The sequence below is a fragment of the Ruditapes philippinarum genome, unplaced genomic scaffold, assembly GCF_026571515.1.
Source record: "Ruditapes philippinarum isolate M1 unplaced genomic scaffold, ASM2657151v2 ctg1_1_1_1_1, whole genome shotgun sequence".
NCBI classification, from domain to species: domain Eukaryota; kingdom Metazoa; phylum Mollusca; class Bivalvia; order Venerida; family Veneridae; genus Ruditapes; species Ruditapes philippinarum.
Window position 1 is genome coordinate 604,700 of NW_026854124.1, and position 25,062 is coordinate 629,761.

The 25,062-nt window shown below is 30.2% G+C and overlaps 1 protein-coding gene across 7 annotated transcripts in view; it reads left to right on the forward strand.

Annotated features, from left to right (window-relative positions):
- The window catches only part of LOC132739023 (homeobox protein HOX3-like), a 74,895-nt gene extending 50,680 nt beyond the window's left edge, over positions 1 to 24,215 (forward strand). For all 7 annotated transcript variants that reach the window (XM_060726669.1, XM_060726664.1, XM_060726668.1 and 4 more), the window contains 2 exons: positions 17,774 to 17,928; positions 19,051 to 24,215. In XM_060726669.1, coding sequence (XP_060582652.1) covers positions 17,774 to 17,928; positions 19,051 to 19,770 — 875 coding nt within the window. In that variant the 3' untranslated portion in view covers positions 19,771 to 24,215. The remainder of the gene's footprint in view (positions 1 to 17,773; positions 17,929 to 19,050) is intronic.
- Positions 24,216 to 25,062: the final 847 nt, after the last annotated feature.

The window sequence follows — 25,062 nt, forward strand, 5'->3', positions numbered from 1 at the left end:
TGTGGTACAAAGATGATAATGATAATGATGACGATTTTTACAACGGGAATATTTTTTTAATTCGTGAAATTATAGTGATTATATATTATTAAAAAAAACAATGCAATTAATCATAATGATGTTTTCAAAATCATTTTATTAGATATATTTAAACTTTTTAAATGATAATTAGTAATTAAATCAATATAGAATAAATATGATTAATATAATAACGCTATCCCCATCATTGAAAGCTGCATCCACGTTATCACATCGTTTTGAAAGATAATTAAAAAAATAAATTATCATAATATCAATACTTTGTATAATTTATGAAAATAAGCTGCGTCATAAATGATTTCACATTCGTAAAACTTTCAACACGCCAGCAAAAAAATAAAATAAAAACAGAGATAACCTCTGTGATAAATCCATCTTGAAAGAATTTCAATGTGTTTTAAATGGCGTTAAAAATCGCAACTCTAAAGAAAAACTAATGGCAATTACGTTTACACACAAATTTAAAATTGCATAAATTGCATTTTACAGCGAAAGCGTTGCGAATAAATACATTTGAAATTTGTAAAATTTGAACCATCTTTAGGGAGAAGAAAAAAACGCGCAATTTGGCACTTTTATGACATACTGAATTAGCAGACGACTTTGTTTCGGTTCTTTACATCACAGACCTTTTTTTCGGAGAATCCCATCACTTCTGGTAAACGCATTTGGACTTTCATAAAGAGTAGTTTAACGCGTAATAATCTGAAAAAGAAAGAGAATATACCCAGTTGTTATATATTATAAGAAAATTTTGAAAATTTATGAATTAGCGGAAAATTGAATTTCAAGAAATTTGGCATATGATTGAAACAGAACTTGTTTCTTTTTTAATATAAATTCTAAACCGTAAATATGATTTAAAAACATTGATTCCGAATTGTATTGAAATAGTATTATATTAAAATTAATTTAACACAATTAAACAAGAACATTATTTTTCTAACAAATGAAAGTGTGTCTTACGCCAACACTCGGATGTCTGGACTAATACAATTATTTGAATTCAATTCAATTTTAAGGCATGGAAAAAAACTCAGAAAGTATATCACATTCCTAAAGCGGACCATTTTCATGCCCTGGAAAACAGTACATCTTGTTCGAGACTTGTACAATATATAATAATGTATACGAAAACATAAATAAAATATATATATTTCAAGTCGCAATGATATACTTTCATAAAACAAAAGATGAATTTTACATGTATTTAATCTGTTTTCGGACAAATGAATTTTCTACAACCTGAAGAAAACGACAGAAATAACTTTCTTAAAAGTATTATTCTTTAATATAGTTTTAATAAATTAAGTTAGTTATAATTGTGAAGCAAGAGTATGCCCAATATTGTTTGAAGTAATGTTTAATTTCTACTGTCAGTCATGTTTACTAATATGTCTTTAGCATGTTGTTGTTTTTGTTTCTAGTTTAATCTGAATGATTTATAGCTTTTATAATGAAACCACTTAAGATATCAAAATCAAGTATTGTTCATTCTCTTAGGCATCTATCTAATTAATGCATTTTACTCGTTGCGAACCTGAACGTAGCAAAAGGAAATTAAATTTGTATCTCGGTGATAGATATTTTTAAAGTTCCTTTAAGATTGTCTTCTTCAATGAAAATATGCTGATAATTGAATGTTGCAAGCGAATTATTTGGTACCTTTAATTGTTATGTATTTTAAATCGTGTTCTAATTGAAATTTAAACGTTTAATCGTTAAAATCTAATAAACATTTTGAACAAATGATTTTTTTGATAATGTGCACAATTAAGAAAAAAAATTAAATACTAGAACATTTAAGTTATTTATAACCATGTTATGAAATGAGTTTAACGAATTACAACAGCTCGAAGTAATCTTCATATTTTTTTCACACCCAGTTATGAAAACATAACGAAAAAAATATCATTTGTCATGCGTATCACATTACAACTTTTCAATCTGATATTTTGAAAATACAAATTTCGAACATGGCACCAGAGATATTGAGTCGCCACTAGACCTCTTTGTCTAGCATACCGGAATATTTCTTTTGATCGCTGTCTACCATTTACCTTATTCATATCCGAGCTGTCGACCCGACTGAAGCTTATATTAAACTACCGAAGCTAGATTTATGTGAAAATTATTCAAGGTTTTTATTCGCCATCAACCAAATATTTGGAGTTGTTAATGAGAAAAAATGTTATCAAATGCTCGTTTCTCCGTGTATTGGGGGAGGCTTTGCCAAGTCACCGAGAAATCAAACAACTCGCTCTTTTCCGGACTAAATATCTTTACGTTGAATCAACAAACGAATAATTTCTTATATTTCATATATGATGAATACGGAAAAAGCCGCAAAAATACAACGATATTTGATATGTCAGACCTTTTAGATTTTTGCTAGATAAATAGAGAATTAATCAATGATCACACAATGATAGGTCTCTTATCAAATTCAAGTCGTCAGATCTGCCAAAATTTTCACTGTCAAATATATGAAAGAAACAACAATGATTGCCATTTTATAAAAATGCGATTGGCGACATCGAGACATCCGCATTAAGACAAAGTCTGTGTAGAGAATGGGCCCGTGATCTGATATGCAAATTAGCAAAAATTAACATACGACGTTTTTCTATGTAACAAGCGGTGTTAAAAAAATAAACATTGCCAACACCTCAACGGTTATCTCCCTTAAATGTTGATATATTATATATGTTTAAAATATTTGAATTATTTTGAATTATTATTAATGATTTAAGAGGAAATAATAAGAATTAGAAGATGGATCATCAGCAATGTGAAGAGCCTTAAATAGTTGAAAATTGCACACTCAATTTTATACAGTCATGTTCCTGAGTGACAATAACATATGCAATATCTTTAAAGCACCCTAGCACCGTCTCGAGCAATATTTAGTCTTTAACGATACAATATTATGTAATAATATATCTATGCATTTGATCAGTTATAGAAAATGAAAAACGAAAATTTGAATGTTAATATAAGGGACATAATTGAGTTCATGGGCTCTAAATTTAACCAACAATGTGCAGCATGGGTGATAAGTTATAGGACCCTCTTGGAGATGCCCAGGAAAATCATTATCAAGAGTTATATTTTCAAACTTCCAAACTAAGATGAGCTATACAATTTGATTAACTTGACAAAACAAAGGAATGAAATAGAAAGAACAAAAAAAAATTAAACTTCGTCACATAAAACAAAGCTTGGTGTATTTTTTCTAATACTGTTTAACATATACCTTTTTATTCTCCATGAAACTTTTGAATATCTTTATATTTATCACTGCATACTTTAAAATTGTGACTTCAAAATGTCATTGTTAAACAAATGAAGAAAATAAACTAATATAAAAAATAAAAACAACTTTTAACCGACGAGGATGAATTTCATTTGAAGCCTTATAAATAGATAACTTTTAAGTCTGCATATAACAAATATATATATATATATATCATTTCACCTACAGCCTAATAGAATACGAACAAATTAAATATGCGATAAAGGTATAGATTGTTTGACAATGTACCTAGAAATAATGAATGCATGCATCATCGTATACTGTTTTAGTGATCAAAAAATGCATACAATTTCTAGTTCGACATTAAATTTTAATAGATGAATAAGCAATGCAATCTTTACTGAACTTATAGCTTATAAGTATGAGTTATTAAAGTTACATTATTACTTGGAAACGAATATATTCTTTTTTTATCGTTTAAATAATGGATTTAGAGCCTATAAGATACTTGTTACCCGAAGAAAGTTGCACTGAATGTGAAATAATTTGTCATAAAAGTTGCAAAAATGTAAACAAAGTAACGTTTTGACTTCTATACAGAATATTAAACAGTACTAAATGTAAAAATGCAACAGAAGGAAAAGATGGTTCAGTTAATTGACCAATGAGTAACTTTTTGAAAACTATAACAGTATTAAAAAGTTTGTATGAAATAGAAATAAATTTTCTTTTCTGAGGTATAACGGCTGTTTAATGTAAGTTTAACAGTATTTTGTTTTTATCTCTATGTAGCTATTGTACCAATTTAATGTTCGAAAGCAAAGACAACGATGTCATCAGTGAAATATACTAACTCAGTATAATTGGATGAACTGAAAAATGCAGGGCAGCCCATACCCCCTGGCACCGGTTAAAACATAACTCAATTTGTATAAATATCTCGGTATTTATGAGATATCACACAAAATTAATATACAATTCTGAATATATAACTGTTAAAGTGTCTGGATTTGTGATATTTCATATGCTAAAGTCTGTATAATAATATTATTTTGATAGTGAAATATTATTTTGATAGTGACAATATCAAAGTTGCATGTATTTTGTTTTTATTATGTAAAGTTAAATTGTAAACTTAATACAGTCAAGTAATCAGTTTCGGTACAGGACCAGTTCCGGTTTCTTTAATGCCGTTTTCATTAAAATAGTTCTGACATTTGATTTTTTGTTGATAATATACTGCAATATATGTCTAACCATTTGTTGGCAGCTCATTTCAGTATGTATTGCTGGTTTTCTAGGGAAAAAAGACATTGAATGAGTCGGAACAGGTCCGGTGCCGAAACTGGACCACTGATAGTAATACAGTCTAATTGATATATTGTATTTTAAGATAAGTTGTTTATTTAAGTTTAGGTAAACTCTCGTCCAATATATACACACATTTATATTCTACTATATATTTGTTCGGGTATAATACAAAAATGAGAAGAGCAAAGTTTCTGGAGCAATGGCGTATCTCACGCATATTTTAACTGTTAAACCGTGCCATTAAAGTATATGAACGCTGTAATATAATTTATGATATTGCAAATGACAATTTGAAAGCTGGGGTATCTTAGATATTGACACAAGCTAACTATGTGTCTTTGTCGAGCTAATTATATGACATTTTAACAGCAAATAAAACATTATAAAGGGAAGTTTATTTACTGATACATCATTGCATGCATAACACAATGTACATGTAATGATTGTTAGAAACATAAATAATTGACTATTTTGATGTGTTTGTTTGTATATGTGAATACTGTAAATGTCTATTGATCTTGATGTGCGTGTGTTTGTATATTTGATCATAAAGGTTCTTGGCAAGACTACACAAACAAACAAAAACCATACGAAAATAAGAATATTTTAATTCCTCTTTGAATTGGACCATGACAAATACTAATTAAGTCACACTTTACAGCTCCATTATCGAAAGTGTAGCCGCCATGAACGACAACACGACATTTACCTGGACCAAAACACGACTGAAAATCTGGTCACGTGCGGTCTTTGATAAAAACTGAATTAGTATTTCAATATCTTCTGCAGGGTTTTTGACGTCAGTTTGTTTAAGAATTATCCAGAGAATATGTATGTTTAGTAATATATGTTCGTTATGGAGAAGATTTCGCATTTTAAACGTAATATCTTCATGTGTGACCACAAGGGTATAGCATTTTCGCTATTTGCAACGTTAAAGGTAAAATCTTCGATTTGAATATATTCCAATAATAATATGAAACAACAGATGAATTAAAACAATCAAATTTTCTTTTATCTAACCTTTTAGTAAATTACTGTTTTCCCTTTTTGCAAATAAATAACATAACATTTGGCATGTAAAAGGAAGGATCTTTTAATCTTCTAAGTTGAATCGCACGATATTAATAAAAGCACGTGTTTTTCTTAAATATCAGTAGAAAATCAGAATGAATGCATATTTTAAAATTTCCTTGCTTCGATGAACGATACTAGAGTGTCTAAATAAAACATTAATAACATATTTCTTTGTCATTAATATCTGAGTTCTGTTTCATTAGTAACATATCTGTAAAGGAAGAGAGTATAACAAAGAGCGTTCATTAAAACAAATCACGGAAATATCACGTGCTATCTTTAAAGGCTATGACGAAATGACACTTCTGACTATTAGTACAATACGCGCGATATGGTTTTTATTGCCAAGATAGCGAATTTATTTCATTCGTATTAGGTAAAAGTTTTGTCTTGGATAACAGCAAAATCTTATAGAATACTCATGTGCCTTTCATACTTTACAGCTCTTTTAAAATAATATCCCAAATTTTCATTCCATATTCTTACAAGCATAAACAAATAATGGTCCATTGTCCTATTGTATCATCGTCTATTTCTATTTCTGATTTTGCAAAATTTTAATATCTGCTTCCAAAGTGATGTTAACTATCAATTTATGTTGTATATTGCCCCCCCCCCCCCCTACAAAGCAGCATTAATTGTTTATATTGGGAACGACAGAGTCAAATTATTTGCCTATGTTAATCATTTAAAATTTTTAATTTGCAGTACCTTTTTCTCTTTCAACTACAAGTAATTTTGGGTTGGTACATATTGTTAGAAACAGGTGTACTGTATGTTACCAATGTATGCATGTTAGGCGGGTTACGAAAAAAGCATATCGCACTTAAATAATATTTTTTTAATCTAATGTCGCATGAGTTAATTATTATGGACTTGCAATGCTATAAAATCTGTGTAAGATATTGCAATGCTTGGAAATTCTGTGTAAGCCAATGCAATGCTTAAAAATTCTCTGTAGGACATTGCAATATTTGAAAATTCTGTGTAAGCCATTGCAATACTTGTAAATTATGTGTGTGTTACTTGAAAATCCTGAGTAAGCCATTGCAATACTTAAAAGTTCTCTGTAAGACATTTCAATGCTTAAAAAGTCTGTGTACGACATGAAAATGCTGTAAGCCATGTTTTGCAGATGTATACATTGAAAATAGTTAAATGAAATTAATATATATTTAATGAAGGTCATTTTTATGAATATATGAATTTTAAGATCATATTGCATTGTTCTATTCTTACTAAATGTTACTTGGTATGATCAAGTTAATTTGAATATATGTGATTCTTTTAAATAAGAAAGACTTATTTGTGCAATGGAGATTGAGGAAAATGTTGTCATCTCATTTATATTTTACAATCCATGTCACGGTTATATATATATAAATAAATATATAATGTATATATAGTTCACACCCTATGTGACAGTATTTCAAATATTCATATTTCACAATTTTTGTTACAGTATTTCAACTATTTATAGTTCACAAATCTATGTTATAGCATTATAACTATTTCAAGTTTTAAAATCAATGTTAATATAATTCATTCATTTAGAATTCACAATCCAAGTTACAGTTTCAATTTTTATAGCATTAAGATTTTATTGTTAAGTATCACTTTAATATTTGCAAATTCAGATGCACTTTTATTAGCATTAATTATGCGGAGTTGTATTTCAGGTGCTACTTGTACCTTTTTGTATAAATGAAATTCAAAACTGGAGAACACAGAAAAAATTACCACCTTAACATAATGTCAAGTGACACTGCGTTCATTACCCTGCCAAAAATGCATATCGAATGAAACAATATACATATTGTGTAGCGAAAATATCTACAGTAAAATACCCGAAACAATACGATAACCAAAAAACTTTAAACAATAACACAATGTTATGTAACGTAAGCACGAACAGTTGAGCTCTAAAAATAACTGATAACATTTGCGTAAAGATAAATGCAAAGTGAATTAACCTTTTCAAAGCGGTGTTTAATACTTATATTTATATGTATCATAATTTCAAAATATTTTTCCGGTATAAACGTCTTTGTCATTATTTAAGTAAAAGTTTAATTATGCAAAGTGACCAAAAATATATAACAAATACAACATTTTACTGTTTGAAATAGATCATAAGATAGTCAAAAGTTTGCTATTTTAAGGATACGTCATGCTGCTTAATTGCTTACATGTAACACGTTTAATATACATTTTTTATCTTTCAAGCCTTTTTTTATAGCCGCGTTCCGTGTTTGTATACATATAAGTCCTCTGGACTTAACTGAAATAAACTGTTAAAATGTCATACAAGGCGGTACTCATTTGCACCTATAATGTGATTTTTTTTTAAATACGGTCGACGGAACCCACGGGAACGTAACGAGGGCGCATGGATTACCGAGAATAAGAAAATCTTGCATTTGTTATAAGCATTGAATTATGCTTTAAGCAAACATAATAATTGTTGATACATTTTTAGTTTCTTGTTAGACAACAACAGAATGTCCATATTGAAACATTTGTGATTGTATGACATATCTTGTTAACTGTATTGTCGGAAAATGGACAAAGCTATTAAACATGTAATAGGCATAAAACAACCAAGTATAACTATGATTTTCTTGTCAAGACAAAGACAATCAGTTTTTCACTATTACAATTCGTATTTCTTTGACATCAATGTAGTAAGAACAATGGCTCCAACTCAATCTATTCTTAGAATAAAAATTGTTCCAAAACATTGAGAATATTACTGTAAGGACGCTACCAAATCTTTGTTACCTTTTATAAGTGTTTTAGCAAGAAAGCCATTTGCAAAGAGTTTAAGCAACCTTTGTCATATTTGCAAGGAACGTTACTTTATAGGTACTGTTTACAGCAAACGTTGTCAGGCCCTACACTTAACTTCCCTTAAGAAACCTACGAATTTATGGTCTCCATTTTCTGTTGCAATGTTATCAAATAAATGGCTTATTTTGCACAGAAAAAAAGTGAGCAGAAAAACATTATCACTTCTCAATGGTATATTTTTCTGTTGTGTTTTTTAACTTTTTGCAAGAGCAATTGACACAAGAGGGTACATGGGAAGATAAACCTGTCACAACCTTGATGTCCAAAATGGATGGAAAATCATCTGGGACCTTATCATTTTATGAAATATAAATGTTCCAAAAGGGTGCATTATCCCTGCATACCAGCATATTATGAAACATTTGCTATGTGATATGACCTCGGCGGAATTCTAATATCCCTATAGTAATATTTAATGAAATCATGTTTTTTGCAAAGTTGATTAACCCCCGATTTAATACTGACAAATTTGTGTGGGTACTAATGATTAATGATGGGCTGAACTTAATTAAATGTGACATGAACGTGTCAATGGAATACCCGCCCATGTTTGGTATGATCCTTAAATGCAATTTCATGTAAAAGCGAAGACTCAATTAAGATCGGATTTATTCGGGACATTCTACAGAATGCTCCATCAAAACCTGCTTAAATTGACAAACCTGTTTAAATTGACAAGTAAAAATGTTATTATATATTTTTAAAGTTATTGCAAACTGCGCATGCCGTAGAAATCGTCGGCAACTTCTGTTTGCTTTTTGTTTGTTTTCTTATGGGTTTTTTTTTCTTTGTTTTGTTTTGTGTTGTTGTTGTTGATGCTGTTCTTGTTGCTTCGGGAAGTTGGATTTGTTTGCTTGTTTGTAGTTTTTAGGTTTTTTGTTGTAGTTGTTTTCAAATACTTACGTTTTATTTGTCTGAACGATATTCTTACCATTACTAAACATTTAGGATTTGGATGATGGAAGTATTTAAGTAATAATAATAATGCAATCAATGTAATATTTTATTTGTCAGAAATGAATCAAATATGAAATCAGTTAACTCTAATCGAGTGGGTTTTCTGAGATTAATCTGTGAGAAATACATAATATATTGATATTAATATCCAATCAAGATTTTAGATTTAAATTGACAATTTAATTTGTTAATATCTACTCAAGCACACATGCATCATTTAAATGATTTGTTAAACGTATTGTAATGCTAATAATTTGTTATGTTGGTGTTTGGAATGATAAACGTTTTGTTATGCAGGCGTTCTTTAAAGTAATCGATTTATTACGTTAGCGTTCTGTAAAGCTATCGATGTTTAGTAATGTTAACGTTTTGTTACGTTAGCGTTCTGCAGGGTTAACATTTTGTTACGTTTGTGTTCTTGAAGGTTAACGTTTTGTTATTTGAGCGTTTAGTTATGTTCACGTTTTGATATGTGTAAGCGTTCTGTTAGGTTCACGTTTTGTTACGTTAGCGTTCTGTAAGGTTTACGTTTTGCTATGTTAATGTTTGGTAAAATTTAACCTTTTGTTATGATATAGTTTTTGTGGTGTAAACGTTTAGTAACGTAAACGTTTTGTTATGAGACCATTTTGTTTTATAAGCGTTTTGTTATATTAGTGTTTTGTTATATTAACGTTTTGTCATGATACATGATGTAATGTTTGTGTTTTATGTATATTAAGATATAATTGTCTTCAAACTACTTTTAAGTATAAACCCAGCTTTTAATACACCTCCTTATGTCATTCAACCGCTTACATGTTAGCTAATAAAAAAGAAAGAAAATGAAAGATGAGTAATTTTTTAATGTCTTGAAGTATTATCAATTATAGTTTTAATCATGAAGAAAAGTTGTTCCCTGTTATCTCTTAAAAGGTTTACCTTCCATTAACACTTATCTTTAGATTGCTTTCTTTCTTTTCTTTCATGGAAATTCAATGATTAGATGATTTTATGCCTTAACAATATTTATTACTTCTTCACCGTTGTTCATTCTGTTTTAGGAAACATCTATGTTTCTAAAGTTGTATATATGCAAAAACAGTATATACGCAATTGGACAAGCAAACAATGTAGATAACAGACAGGTTATCCTAAATTACCATGGTTTGTTTTCGAGCTTCCTAACGTCTGTTTGTCACACACGTGCAATGTAACATAATAAAACTACAGAAAATCTGGCAAAGTTAACAGGACCAGATTTTTAAAATAAAAGTTTGTTTTGGATGTATCTAGTGAAGGGATGAAACATTTTCAAGTTATATAAGTGTTATATTGTGGGATTATCTAAAACGTGGTACTAAAGCAAAACAATATCATTATGCTTCCTTTTGAACTAAAGCGTTCAACAATTTAAAATTAATGTTATTTCAAGAAGTAACATATATGCCTTTCAATAAAGGCTTGGGTCATTATAACCCCTGGCAAATATCAGTGTACTTTTACAGCCACAAGCCGTATTCAAATCATCTTGAAAATGAAAGTGCAATGGAACAAAAAACAGAAGCATTGCTCGGCTTCCAATTCCTTGCAGAGATGGTTTTAGTCCCCATGTCACGTATGAAAATTGCCTTCCGAACTTTTATACGGAAATAGATCCAACAATTAAGCTGTGAGTTTATTGAGTATTCAAGAAACGTAAAGAAGCAAATCTCTGCAGAGACTCTGATTAAAATGCAAGCCTCTGGTGATACGCATGCCTGCTTTACATGTACATGCACGTTGTTCACAAAAATTCAAGAGTGAGAAAAAAAACTAGCTTTTCAAAACAGACCCGTTTGTTTCTGAAATCAGACCCAAAGCCCTGACATCATATGTGAAAAAATGATAATTTCTCTCCATGCTGGAAGAGATCAAAGGCACCATACTGTTTGCCTTTTTGTGGGTTTCCGTTCATATGAAAGAAACACATTAAGATCGCTTACACAAGCGGAAAGAATGAATGAAAATGTTTATATGCACCTATGGTATTTTTTTTTTTAAAATGTTTGTTTTTTCTTCAGTTTGAAATATCAAATTGAACGACAAAAAGGTCAACGGTATTAATGAAAAAAAAGATACTGCAAAAAAATAAATAAACAGTTTATGCCTGTTGACACGAAGATAATTTTTGTATGTTTAGATACAAGTGATAAATAAGTAATAAATGTCTAACCTTAATATACTTTTTACTTTGTACATTGTACAACTTTTACATTGTAATTATTATTCTTTACCCTTAAGAAACCCCGTTCGAAATCACTTTTGAGTATATGTATACTTATTCAACATATACATGTAGTTTATAAGGAATCACCCTAAAAATGCAACTATTTTCTTTCTCAGTGTGATTAGTCAGAAAATACCACACAGTCCACCTCTACCCCTCCCTAACACCGGCAAAAGCTGTATTCCAATAAAGAAAACAAATGGCGGATAATCTGTGCATACTTTACATAAAAATTATCCCCATCCCTCCCTAACACCGGCAGAAGCTGTATTCAAATATAGGAAACAAATGGCGGATAATTTGTGCATACTTTACATAAAAATTCTCCCCATCCCTCCCTAACACCGGCAGAAGCTGTATTCAAATATAGAAAACAAATGGCGGATAATTTGTGCATACTTTACATAAAAATACTTCATGATACATTGAAATTGTGAGTTACTTAGTATGAAGTCAAGGGAAATCCTAGCCAATAAAAACAAATCGTCCTGCTGCAGTTAATCCCTCAAAGAGAGGGATTATATTGGATAAGAGATCATAGGAAACGAACCGGCGAATCATCTAAGACTAGGAAAGCTTCAATGAATTCCTCCAATTGAATAATCATAAATAAATCATTTATACTCGGTTCTGTATTTTTTAAAGAAAGCTTTGATGATGTGGCGAAACTCAAATGTCTTATTAAATGAAAGGTGTCTTTGTGATCTGAACGACTATGTATACTAGTTTGTGTTTATCTTCTTAAGTACTCTTTATAGACTTGTAATGTTTTGAATTTGTTACTGTCCGTTTTCCATTGAATGGTGTGGCTCTTGAGTGTGTTGGCAATTTGTGCAGATTTTGTATTTCTTTTAAATATTAAATCATCTTTGCTTTTAGACAATTTATGATTTGATTGTGTTTTTTTTTTTTCTGATTAGTATTGCTCAAAAGGGCTTTTTGCAGTTGATAGAGATTTTGTATTACATGTATTTCTTTGTTTGTGATTTAATTAATTTTTATATTTTTACACTCATTTGTTTTTAGTGTAATGAAATTTAATTGCCTGATTTCAAATACTGAAAATTAACAAATACACGGCATCTAACACTTACAGAAGTACAATGTAAATCAAGTGTTCATATTGATAATGAAATTGCAATGATGCAGTATTGATACGGATAAATGTTGGGTTGTTTTTACTTTAGAAAATGGATGTCATTACCATCACATTGTACATACATTGCTAGCTTATAAATACCTTCTTTTAATGAATAGAAAACGGATGAAACCGAATCTGTGTATGATTTGGAATGATAGAACGCAGTGAATAGACGTTAATTTGGCGTAGATATTCCAAACAGATCATATAAGTTACCGACCATTAACTGATTAACGATCTTTGTTGATCCATATCCCAGGCAAGATTTCTCAAACCATATTTTCCTGAGAAGAAGCCATCACTACATGATAAGTTGCTTAGATAATGTTCAGCTCGATTTGCTGGATATTTTATTTCATTTCGTCGTATTGGGTGTCCATTATGAACCGTTCTTGTAAAGCATCAACAGCTTTTTAGGATGGTTTTATTATTTTAAAATTGTTTTGAGCTCCCCTTTTCAAAGCACTGGCTTTATCAACAAATCGTATGATTTTTTTACTCTTTCTTTGGTTATCCTTGAACAGTTGGTAAACATTTGTTCTGTTCCAATATATATGAAAGGTAATGTCAAATTGTCAAAAGGAAACAATTTGTTATGGAATAGTTTTATTTGTAAAGAAAATGATATATAATTAAGAAACCTGTCCATTTATATTATGCATTAAATTGAAGATCAAGGATTTAAGGAATAAATGAATTTGTAATGAATTGGTAAAAAAATTTCTCGAGTGAAGTTTGTTTTGTATATTTCAAATTGCGGATACATGTAAAAAATATAGTCTTAGATCCATACCAAAAGTATGCTTGCAGAAAGTTTGTAGTTATATTCTTATTGGTAATCAGGAAGGGCACACTATAACAATCGACACGTTTGTGTGTTGTAACTTTATAAAAAAAATAGTGAAACACAGAATCCCAAACACCAAAAAACGACCAAATTGAAAATGTTGCAGGTTCGGTTTTATTGAGCCTGTTCATGGACTGTACTGAAAAGTGCAAGTAACCGTCCACGCCCCCTAGCACCGGCTTAAGTAGAATTCAACATTTAAACATGGAACAAGACATGTATAATATATAAAGATATCGTTTTCAAAACTTATCTATAATTTTCAAAAAGAAACATGCTCAAGTATAAATAAATGTATTAGAATAGCTGTTACACTTTCTTCTTGGCCGACTTTTTCATCTTTTCATCACCTGAAGTCAGATTTTCCGCAAGATAAGCAAATGACACAAGCGGGAAATTTTTAATCTTAAACATTGATTCTTATAGCACAGTAGGTATTGTTATTTGACAAAGCGATGTAACATACTTTTCCTTATTCTTATTCGCCCTTTCATTATATTGATCTGATCTATATTTACATGTATAATCATATCATATTTCATACAATATGTACATATATACATATCCATATGTATTTTGTCCAAGAATAGTGCAAAGTAAAGTAACAGAAGACCGGTGGTTCTTCTCATGTTCCTGTGGCGGAAATTAACCACAGGGATGGCACCTAAAGTCTGCCACCACATACCTAAAATTTGATATAAGACCCTTACACTGTCGACTGCAAAACTTTATTAACCAAACGTGGTGCTAAACGAGTATAAAACACTTAAAAACTTTTTTCAAGTCTATCCAATAGTCCCGATTTTGGGACCTTCAAAAAGTGTTGTAGTAATAACAGTATTTTTACATTATAATTGGCGTGTTTCCTGAAGTGAAAACATCTATTAAATTGTCAGAAGGAAAAGTAACACTGTGTTAAGGAAAAGTTACACACTCTTACAACCTTATAAGTGAAATGGTATAACTTTATGCATTTCTTACTGATTGGACCGTTGATTTCTTATTATATATCTTTGATATTGAGAACCATGGGTCAAAGTAAAAATAACAGCACATGTCAACAACAGTATAATTATGTATATACATTATATACATGTATTAATCAGGTTCGTTTCAATGCCTGTACCGTTGAAGCCATTCATATGTATGTTTCATCTCAGGGTGTCTGTGTGATTACAAATATCCAACATATAATTGTTATTTCGCTTTCGTTTTGAAGGAAAAGAAATACATTTAAATTAAGTTCCGGGTAGTGCTCCATAGTTTATGAATCACCGTATATAAAGATATCAAGTCGGTCATGAAAGAGAGGCGGCAGAAACGGAAGGATGTGATATAGGCAGAAGTTTTTTAAGTCGTCTGCTTGAAATTCAGACCAAAAACTTAGAAATTCTTGAAATAATTCAAATAACAAAATGTATACAAACCACTGAAAACACTTAGAACGCGTTGAAGTCTGGGGTACTTCCTACCGAATATTCGTCCATTGCCAAAAGAAAAAGGAGGAAAATAGAAATACAGAAACAAACATTTTTCTACGAATATAAATCATTCGTCTGCGGAAAATGATGCAAAACTTCGACAGACTTCAAAAACTGGGACATTTCTCATATTTTCATTTCTTTAGATTTATTGAATGCTTACTCTATGGGCCGTGACGTTAGATTCTAAGAACATGAAAGAAATTTAAGTGTTTTTCCAAGTCTGTTTTTCCTGTCAAAATCCATCAGCAAAATATAGTTCCAGAGCGCAAGAAAACCAGCTGTATCTGTAACTAAATTAACGTCAGTTTCAAATGAAATCCCACAGGGACCTGTGTCCATCAAATCATACGTGAAAAGCGTGCAGATTCGCCGCTATTTCCCTTTGATATTCAACTATAACAAGCATCATCATACAAGTTTTTACTAGTGTCGTTATCACGTCAAAACTATGCACAGTCAATTTTAAAATGTAATTTATGAACTGTTATAAAACATAAAACGCACACAGATGAAACGCCAAAGCTTAGATAAAAGGCCTGACATCCAACCTCTAGTTTTATATACCTCAATCAGACTCCTTTTTTCTGAGTGTGTGAAATCTGTTTAACTGTTTCTGTGCTTTTTTACTTTATTATCTGATCGGTTTGTATTTCATTATGCATTCTTAGTCTAAAAATAGAATATGACGTCATTGCGATTGAAATTGTTCCTTTGCTTTTGCCTCTTTCCTGAAATAGTTTATCAAGTAAAATACGTTGTCAAAATGGATTTGTAAGTAAAATAAACGTTTCTTTAATAATTGGTAGATCAATAGTAAATAACAATGAATAAAAGACAATCAGACTATTATTTAATTAGCCCTAGATTTATTTTACAAACTTATAATTTGCTGAGTTTACTTTGTCTCATATTACATTTTACATACATACATACATACATGCATTCCTTAAATAAACATGTAACATAGTGCATTAAAATTAACTTTTTAATGGAAGTTGTTTTTAAAGCATTTTTGGTTTTTTGTTGATTTTGAAAATTTGTTTTTATTTTAATTATATTAAAATGATCACAAAAGAAAATCCTGATAATTATGCCCACTCATTTCAGAATTGGCAGCTCTTATTGTAAAATAGTTAAAGAATCTTTTACAGTAGTAATCATCACTATAGTTATAACAAAGGCGGAGAAAATAAATAAATAAATAATTAAATAAATAAATATCCTTATCCATTTAAAGTTTCAATGTGACATGTGGTGTTTTTGTTGTTGTCTGGTTGTTGTTGTTGTTGTTGTCATTTTTTGATTATTGTTGTTGTTTTGTTTAATTGTTGTTGGCTTTTGTTGTTGTTGTTGTGTTTTGGGTTTTTTGTTTGACTTTTTCTTTTCTTTTATTTTTTCTTTTACTGTTAAAGGACCAGATGTTCACCCTTGATAATATATTTCACAAAAAATATATATATTCTTTCTGGGAGAAAAAAAGCAAAAAACACGCATCTAACCAGGTGAATTTTTTTTTGGATAGAAACATATATCCTGGAAGTTTAAGAATCATTGTCAGTCGCTAATTGTTACAAGAATCTAAATATAAAAAAAGAGTCTTCCTCAAGTTTTCCCTGTAAAATGGCAGATGCTCGTTGCCGACAAGGTAGGGTGGTTAGGACATATGCGTGCTTTTAATTGAAATTAGACGCGTGATTCTTTCTTCATTTATAATTTATAATCAGTATTGCGTAAGAACTTGTAGTTTCCATTAGGTGAATGGCCGTACGGCGATGAATAATCGATAACGTGGATCGATTATAAATCACGTGCCTTATATCGATATGCTTCGCCGATAATTTTGTTTATTTTTCTAACATTGATGAATAAATATGAAAAAAATAATCGTTTATAATTTCAATTAATTGGTAGTTAACAGAAAAAAATGTCAAATAATTTGATGAATTGGCTGAAATGATGTAAAACAAAATAATTGTTATAAATATTTTGAATAAAATAAATAGTATGTATACATGTATATACATGTACAAAAATTATGTTAAGTGTGTTTCTATTTGTCAAACACTCTAAACTGTACAATGCACAATTTCTTAAATACTCTTGAGGAATTTGAAACTTTTCTCTATCGTCTATTTCTACCTATGATACGATGCAAATTTTACTTTAAAAATTAATGGTAAAATAATTAAAATGAAACAATATACTGCTATTACAATCGTACAGGTTTTGATTTTAAAAATGTATATTTTGCATTAATTTACGCTTCAATGGTTTCATAACACACCATTTATTGAATTAATATGTCACTATCATATTGCATTACTTTTTATGTGCTCCTAATTGATTATAATACTGTAAAATTTACTCGGCATTAAAGATGATCAAAGCGAAAAAAATATGTTTACACTAAAATGCTATTGTTTTAGTAAAAATTTTATATCTTATATGAATTTTGAGTTTCTGAAAACTTATTCCTGGAGAAAAAAATTACACAATTTTACGAAATAAACATTTTAGTAAACTTTTGATGTTTCATGCTACATATATATTACTCTATTTTTAGAACCGACAAAACGAGCTAGGACTGCATATACAAGTGCCCAGCTTGTTGAACTAGAAAAAGAATTTCACTTCAATAGATATTTATGCCGACCACGACGGATTGAAATGGCGGCTCTTCTCAACCTTACAGAGCGACAAATAAAAATATGGTTTCAGGTAAGTTAAGTATAGTTATATTTTATTGTTTTATAAACAGTTTGTTCGCTGCAGATATCACTTGCTAGATTCTTAAAGTGAATTGGTCTACAATGGAAGGTCTGTAAATGCAATAAATAATTACGTTGATAGTAATTAGTATCACACATTAAATAATTAAACATGGAAGTTGTTGGGAGATACATGATCCGATATTACATATATATTGTATGTTTATATAGCAGATAATAATAATGTTCTAGAAGAAAATATTGTTATTCATCATATAAATGGTCATTCTAAAACACTTAGAACAGTATTAACATTTTTTAAGCAGCATTTCATATGAAAATCCAAATGATACATTTCTATTGTTTAATCAATATTTGAAATACTAATGAAAAAAGTGCCCATTGTAAACCAATCAACTTTAAAGTATGTAAAGCTATATCTGTCAGAAAGCAGCTTACAAATGTTCTGTTTGAATTTTGAAAAAGAATAATTCTAAAATACATCTTTGTAAGAAATATGTTGGACTATTTCCTTATGAGATAATTGTGCATTCACAAAATCATTGTTAAACTGTTAAAATCCTGCTTAAACTAGCAACATAATATTTTGTTCTATAACATTTTATTCTGTTTACGTACAGTATTCACGTGTGTTAAATAACAAAGACATTCTTTGTAACAACACTTTCGATAATCCACCATAAAATTATGAAAACAACATAATTTTACCGTATTTATATTTTGTAAGAAAAGTATAAACTGTATTCAAAGCTTAGATCTAATTCAATTTCCTCAAAAGAAATTATGAAAATTGTATATAAATACTTACCGTATAGAATCTTAAATATTTTGCATTTTCTTATCATATAGCAATTATAGCATATTTTTCGGATACATACCTTGTTAGACTCTAGATCATTCAGCGTTCACACGAATATTGTTCTTCAAAATGGTCAATACCTAGGGTTTTCTTTTAAACTGTAAATGATTGTATCTCTTTGAGCACATTATGATGACAAAAGCATCTGTTTTTGAGCAATGTTTATTATTTAACGAAAAGTGCTTATAGTTATCAAAGCGTTCAAAGCAGTGAGATGCTCTTTTGTAAGTGACTGGTTATTTCTTTTTTCAGAATCGGCGTATGAAGTATAAAAAGGAGCAACGACAGAAGCACTCTGACAAAGGCCTCGGAAAGCTTGACGGGTGTCTCTCGGGTGATAGTGATAGCGAGGAATCTTATTCTGGGGGTCAGGACTCACTTAGTGACTGTGGTGGCAATAAACCCCAGCCCGGTGGTGGCAGCCCGGATCCTATTGGCCGACACCCGTTACCGCCAGGACACATGGCGTCACCACATCCTCAAACGCCGAGTCCAGGACAGAGATCTCATGCGCAAAATGCGACAATGCCCCCTCATCCTTATTCGTCCCATTCAGACATGTATTCTCAACAACCGCCGCCGCAGTCAAGTCCCACGTGCCTAAAGCAGTCAGTGTCTCCCGTGCCCCAACAACATCACGGAAATAGCATTAATATGCCAATGAACTGTATGAATAACATGCATAATATGGAAATGGGTCGGTATAATTCCCATCCTAATGTTCCAAATCACTACATACATATGAACCAAAACTCTCACGGGGGTTTTAATGGCGGCCATCCTTATATGGCGCACATGAACTCATATTCAATGTACCCGGATGTAAATGGTGGTCACGAAGACCCGGATCAAGGTCAAATGACATCCGGTCACATGATAGGAGGACCGGGGATGCCTTGTGGTGTGGGTGGGGGAATGAACGGGTATCATCAGGGACCCTACGATTATATACCTAAATTGACTCATTTATAATTATTTAGCACGGCTCTCTTATATATAGGTACTTATATAAATTCGTTGTTTTTGTTTATTTGAAACAAAAGTAAGTTGTACACTGTACTATTTATAGATTTGAAGGAAGTAGGCTATGACGTAAATGGATTCTTCGTTCGAACAGACGATGACCTGTTTTTCTTTAATTGTTGGGGGAATAAAATGTCTGTTGAATATACTTTACAGAAATCATGTGGCTAAAATAGTGATTGTTTTTAATTTTAACAAATAATTTGATATGTTCCAGAATTTAAAAAAAAGAGTCTTTAGAACTATTAACTAAGGTATAGGTATAAAAAGATGAATTGCTATTAAAGAAAATAGTAAAAATTTTTTCTGTCATTAAATGAAATGTTCTTAAGAAAAAGAAGTTGTGCAGAACATATTTTCGTTAAAGCGATGCATATTTATTTCATGTAACTAATCATGCGTATCGATTTATTTATTACTAAGAAATGCACCAGTTGCAGCTCATGAATATTTTACATGCATTTGTCTTTGTTTATTTGTTAATTGCAATTTTAGTGCATTTTTGTAGCAGTGTTGATTATAGTGCTAATTTTGATAATAGTTATTTTGAATAGGGTATAATTTGAATTAGTGACGTCATCGGTAGTGAGGGGTCATATGGTTGTATGATATTTTTTCTATATATTGTTTATTTCTTGACATTCGTATACCTTAGAATAACGAGAAAAAGGTAGAAAAGATATATTTTTCATCATGCATTTAAAATCTAAAATTTGTCATTATTTCTTAATATAATGAAACGACTGCTCCTTAAAAATGGATTTCTTACAATTTTAAAATAATTGTCTTGAGTATGTACCCTTAAGTCTGTGCCAAGAGTATGCTATTTGTAGAACATACCTTACATTTTAAATGCATATTTTATTTTAAAACATGTGTTATTTTACTTAACTTTGTTTACTTTTACCGAATGAACGGACAATAAAAATAGTTGTTTTAAACTACAACAAACCTTTTTTAAAAAATATCTGGCCTTAACTGCAAGTCTATCAATCAGGGTGATTGAGGAGCTTGGTCTTCGTTCTGATCCGTGTTGGCAAAATGCTTGAATAACTGTAAAATTGATTGACAAAGTTGATATTTTGACGTTTACGTTATATTGTTTACATTCGTGAAAGAATAAGAAATATTGTTTTGTTTAAACAAACCTGATAATGTAAATTCCACAGAAAATAAACAAATGTTTCGTATTTTCTTGAGCATATGGACATATTAATACGGTACATTCACTGCACCGTCTGTCCGTCTGCGATTTTAAACATACATTGTTCATGTTTTAGGTAATTATATTGTGAAAAGGCAGTCTATGTGTATGCCTGTTTGATTTTTTTTTCTTGATAAAAGACAAAATTTTAACTGAAGCAGCATCGTTTTTACTGATATGGCTAGTTGGCAATTTTCTTGAAACTTTAATTCTGTCGATTTCTTACAATAAATCTGAATATTATTAACAGTATCGTTACAATGTTTCTTTATTTACAAGCTGTGCTAAGTAAACTAGAAGCTTTTGATTAAGGTTGAAAATTTAAGCTTAATTCTGAGTTTGTGTATTTGAAGAGCGAAATTACCTCTCAGATACTTTGAAATGTTTCTAAACACTGGGTTTTTTCGTAACACAACATTAGTTCTCTGTCTTCTAACAAAAACGCTTCCAGACGCACGTGAAAGCCGCACGGGTGAGTGGATGTTTGTGTTCCATTCACTTTCAGAGGATATATTTACCGTGCTTTATTGTATATATAAAATCAGAAACAATCTCTGGTTATCAATAGACTTGTATTTAACGCCATAGATAGTACATGTGTTGAAATAATGGAATTAAGGGTTATTCGGTGTAAAATGTCGTCTGCTCACTGTGTGCACGCGCGAGATAAAAGTGAGTTTCCCTACGTAACGAGAATTCAAGTTGTGATTTTTTGTATTAATTGTTCTTTTGTATAATGTGACGTCAAAAATAACCCCTCAAGTTCCTGTAGTTATTCCCATATAAATGAAAAAATCTTATTGTACATGTCTTGTTACTTGTATTCATTGTATGTTATTTTCTCGCAGTTTCTCGCACTTTATGAGCTAAAATGTATAATTTTGAAATATTTCTTTTATTATATATGTACTTAAGAAAATGTAACGGATTTGACATATTGCATCAATCTGTTCTTTCTTTTAAATAAACTCCAGTGGCATTTTACCCACTCGCCGCGAAGGCTGAAGTTCTGTGAAGATAGGTGTGTACGCCCGTACATGAGGCGTATAATAAGTCCGAGATAAGATGATTTTGTTACGCCATATAAATCTGCCATTGTCAGTCATCAAACAATGACTGTAATCTGCCACATGGTTCTCTTACTCTCTCTTTCTTAGCGTTGTTCCCTTCTCTTCAATGCTATACAGCAATCATGTCTTGCCAAGGTCACCAGTAAAAAGCAAGGCCAGCATGCACTTTTGTTCAGATTACCTAGACTCTTTATTGTTGACTTTTTATGTGTAGATTTTTTAGACTGAAATCCCTAAAACTTTCAGTAGGCTGTTCCTAATTTAAAGCAGGACAAGGTCATTTCATAAAAGGGGGATAAGAGGGTGAAACCTTTTTACGAATTAGCAAAACTCATAGAGTTTCTGAATTATAGTTCCGATGTAGTAAATTTCGACGAAAATTGTTATTTGGAAAAACAGATCTTAAACTACTGTTTAAGCTGTTAGATTATAAGAAACACACTTTTCTACAAATGGGATTATATGAATATATGTTCTTTTATATAAGTACGGTTTTGTTTAAGTATATATCTTAGATATATATTAAAATGTTTACAATGTTTCATTTAAATACATGAAGCTTATTTGTTAATACATCAGTTTTAGTACAAACATTTGTTTAAGAACTTCGTTTTAAATATTTCTATATATATAATTCATGCTCTGATAGCAGATGAATAGATGCGGAATTTCAGTAGTGTATAGTATATATGAACAAAAATAATGGAAAAACATGAAAGCATGTTTCTTTAAAGTTATTTTGGTTTATGTAGAAACGAATGCTAAAATTTGATTCTGACCTCATGTTCTACAAGATATATTTAAGACTGGCGTCACGAATTTTGGAAAGTTTGTTGATTTAATGAACTCAATTTCTAAATACATCTGTAGCTATTTAGATATGTTAGTATATTTTCCAGGGTAATTTATTTTGTTATTTTTTATTATATAGATAGATTGTACATGTAGATTTGCAAATGACTGATGAATATGTCTAAAACTTTGTTTAAAGAAATTACTTGTCTACATATATATTCAAATTAAATCATTGAAATCCGTGACGTTTTACATTTTTGTTGTTAAATTTGTTTTTATCTGATAATTCTATTTTATTCCTAGAATGTTTCTAAATTTTCGTTCTTCCTTATAAGATTGTATCATTATCTACCATTGTAATGCCAAACCAAACTTTCAAATCGCACGAATTTTAATAACATTGTTAACTTACGTCAATGAACTTATTTTAAGTTCATATTATCCTGATTAGCAATTTATCTACGTATTATTTTAAGTTACTTGCATCTCCAAGTTATATTTACAATAATTTTGACAGAGGGAGTAAATAATATCAGCAAAGTAAAATTGAGTAGTTCTTTGAATTTTACATAACTGTTTATGTTTATTTTGGTATTTGACACATTTTGTTTATATTTTAGGATCACTGCTTATGGTTATATTCGAAATAATAGATTACTCTAAAAAATGATCATATATCCGAATGTTGTTCTTACCCGAAATAAAGTCAATACCGGATAATGATCGCATCTGAAAAATTGTTGCGTCCGAACAATGATCATATCCGAAAATTCGACATAAATTAATATAGATTCAGAATCATTGTATCCGGGCTGTATGAACGAATTTTCTTTTTAATAATATATTAACGGCTGATATGCGAAACTCTTTATATTATGCACCAGATCAACGCAATAATGTTAAACTGAAAAACAATAATAGTTCAATGTGAACGCAGTGATTTTCGATTTTATGTTATCCCATCTTTTTGTGTTGTTAAAATACCAAAGTAAACACCTTATGTTTATTATAAAATTGTCTACATTTTTATATATTACTTTCATTGTTTATCATTTACATTTATAATATGTTTAAACGGTTATAACGTATGAATGTTTTATTAAAAATATGTTAAAAAACTTTCCTTGAAGTTGAATTATGTATATTGCAATGAGTGTTATGTTTAAATGCTATTATTTTGCCCACTGAATATTCAAATTACTAGTGTGTAAATATAAAGTATTGGTCATGTGAAAAGTCACGTGAAAGGTCATGCACGTGTGTTTTTGACTTTTCACATATTGTTAATTGTAATAAACGTAATAAATTGACCTTGAAAAAGCAAACATAGTTGTTATCAATTTAGTTAATACGGATTGTAGGGATCCTTCAGTGCAAGACTATACCAATGCTTGATTCATACAAATGAATCTGAAACTATCACACATTGTACGTGTTTATTATAAATTATTGTAATGATATTTTGGTCAAGTCCGGGAACTTTATGAATGACCCTCGTGTACTACATTGTACGCTTATCCTTTTTTATTATATTTCAATTTGATCAAAATCGAGCATATCAAGTACATATATGTAGTTTTATCTGAAGATGGGAATTATTAATTTTACTAAAGTAATTTGTACTTAACACGAAATTTCTTTTCCTACAAACATTCATACTGATACAAGTGAATTGGTAAAAGTTTTCAGTATTATTTTCAGACTTAACTTTTTTTCTATTTTAAAGAACAGAGCCTATGAAATTTTTGATTCCATCGAGTTTCTGATTTGGGTAAAAAGCAGTCTTGTTTCAAGTGAAATTTATCAGAAGATTTGGTGTTTCCCTATTATATACGACCGTTAAATTCGTTATTACATACCATGCGTCTTAGAGGTTATTTTTAGCTTTATTCTCGTTAATTTTATATTTGATGTAAGCGATCAGGATTTATTTTCTAATCACGTGACTACAAATGAAAAGAAGAATAAATGTGAATCGTTTTATAGCATATTAAGATGAGCGTGATAATGTCATCTTTAAAATCAGTGAATACGTTACAACAAACTGAAACAAAGCTTATATCATAGAAAAAAATAAATTCCGTCTGAGCGAACAGTTGCGTTAATAGATAAGTTGCCAATTAAATTTTCTTCTGCGACACTTCAAATTGACTTGACATGTTTCGGAATAAA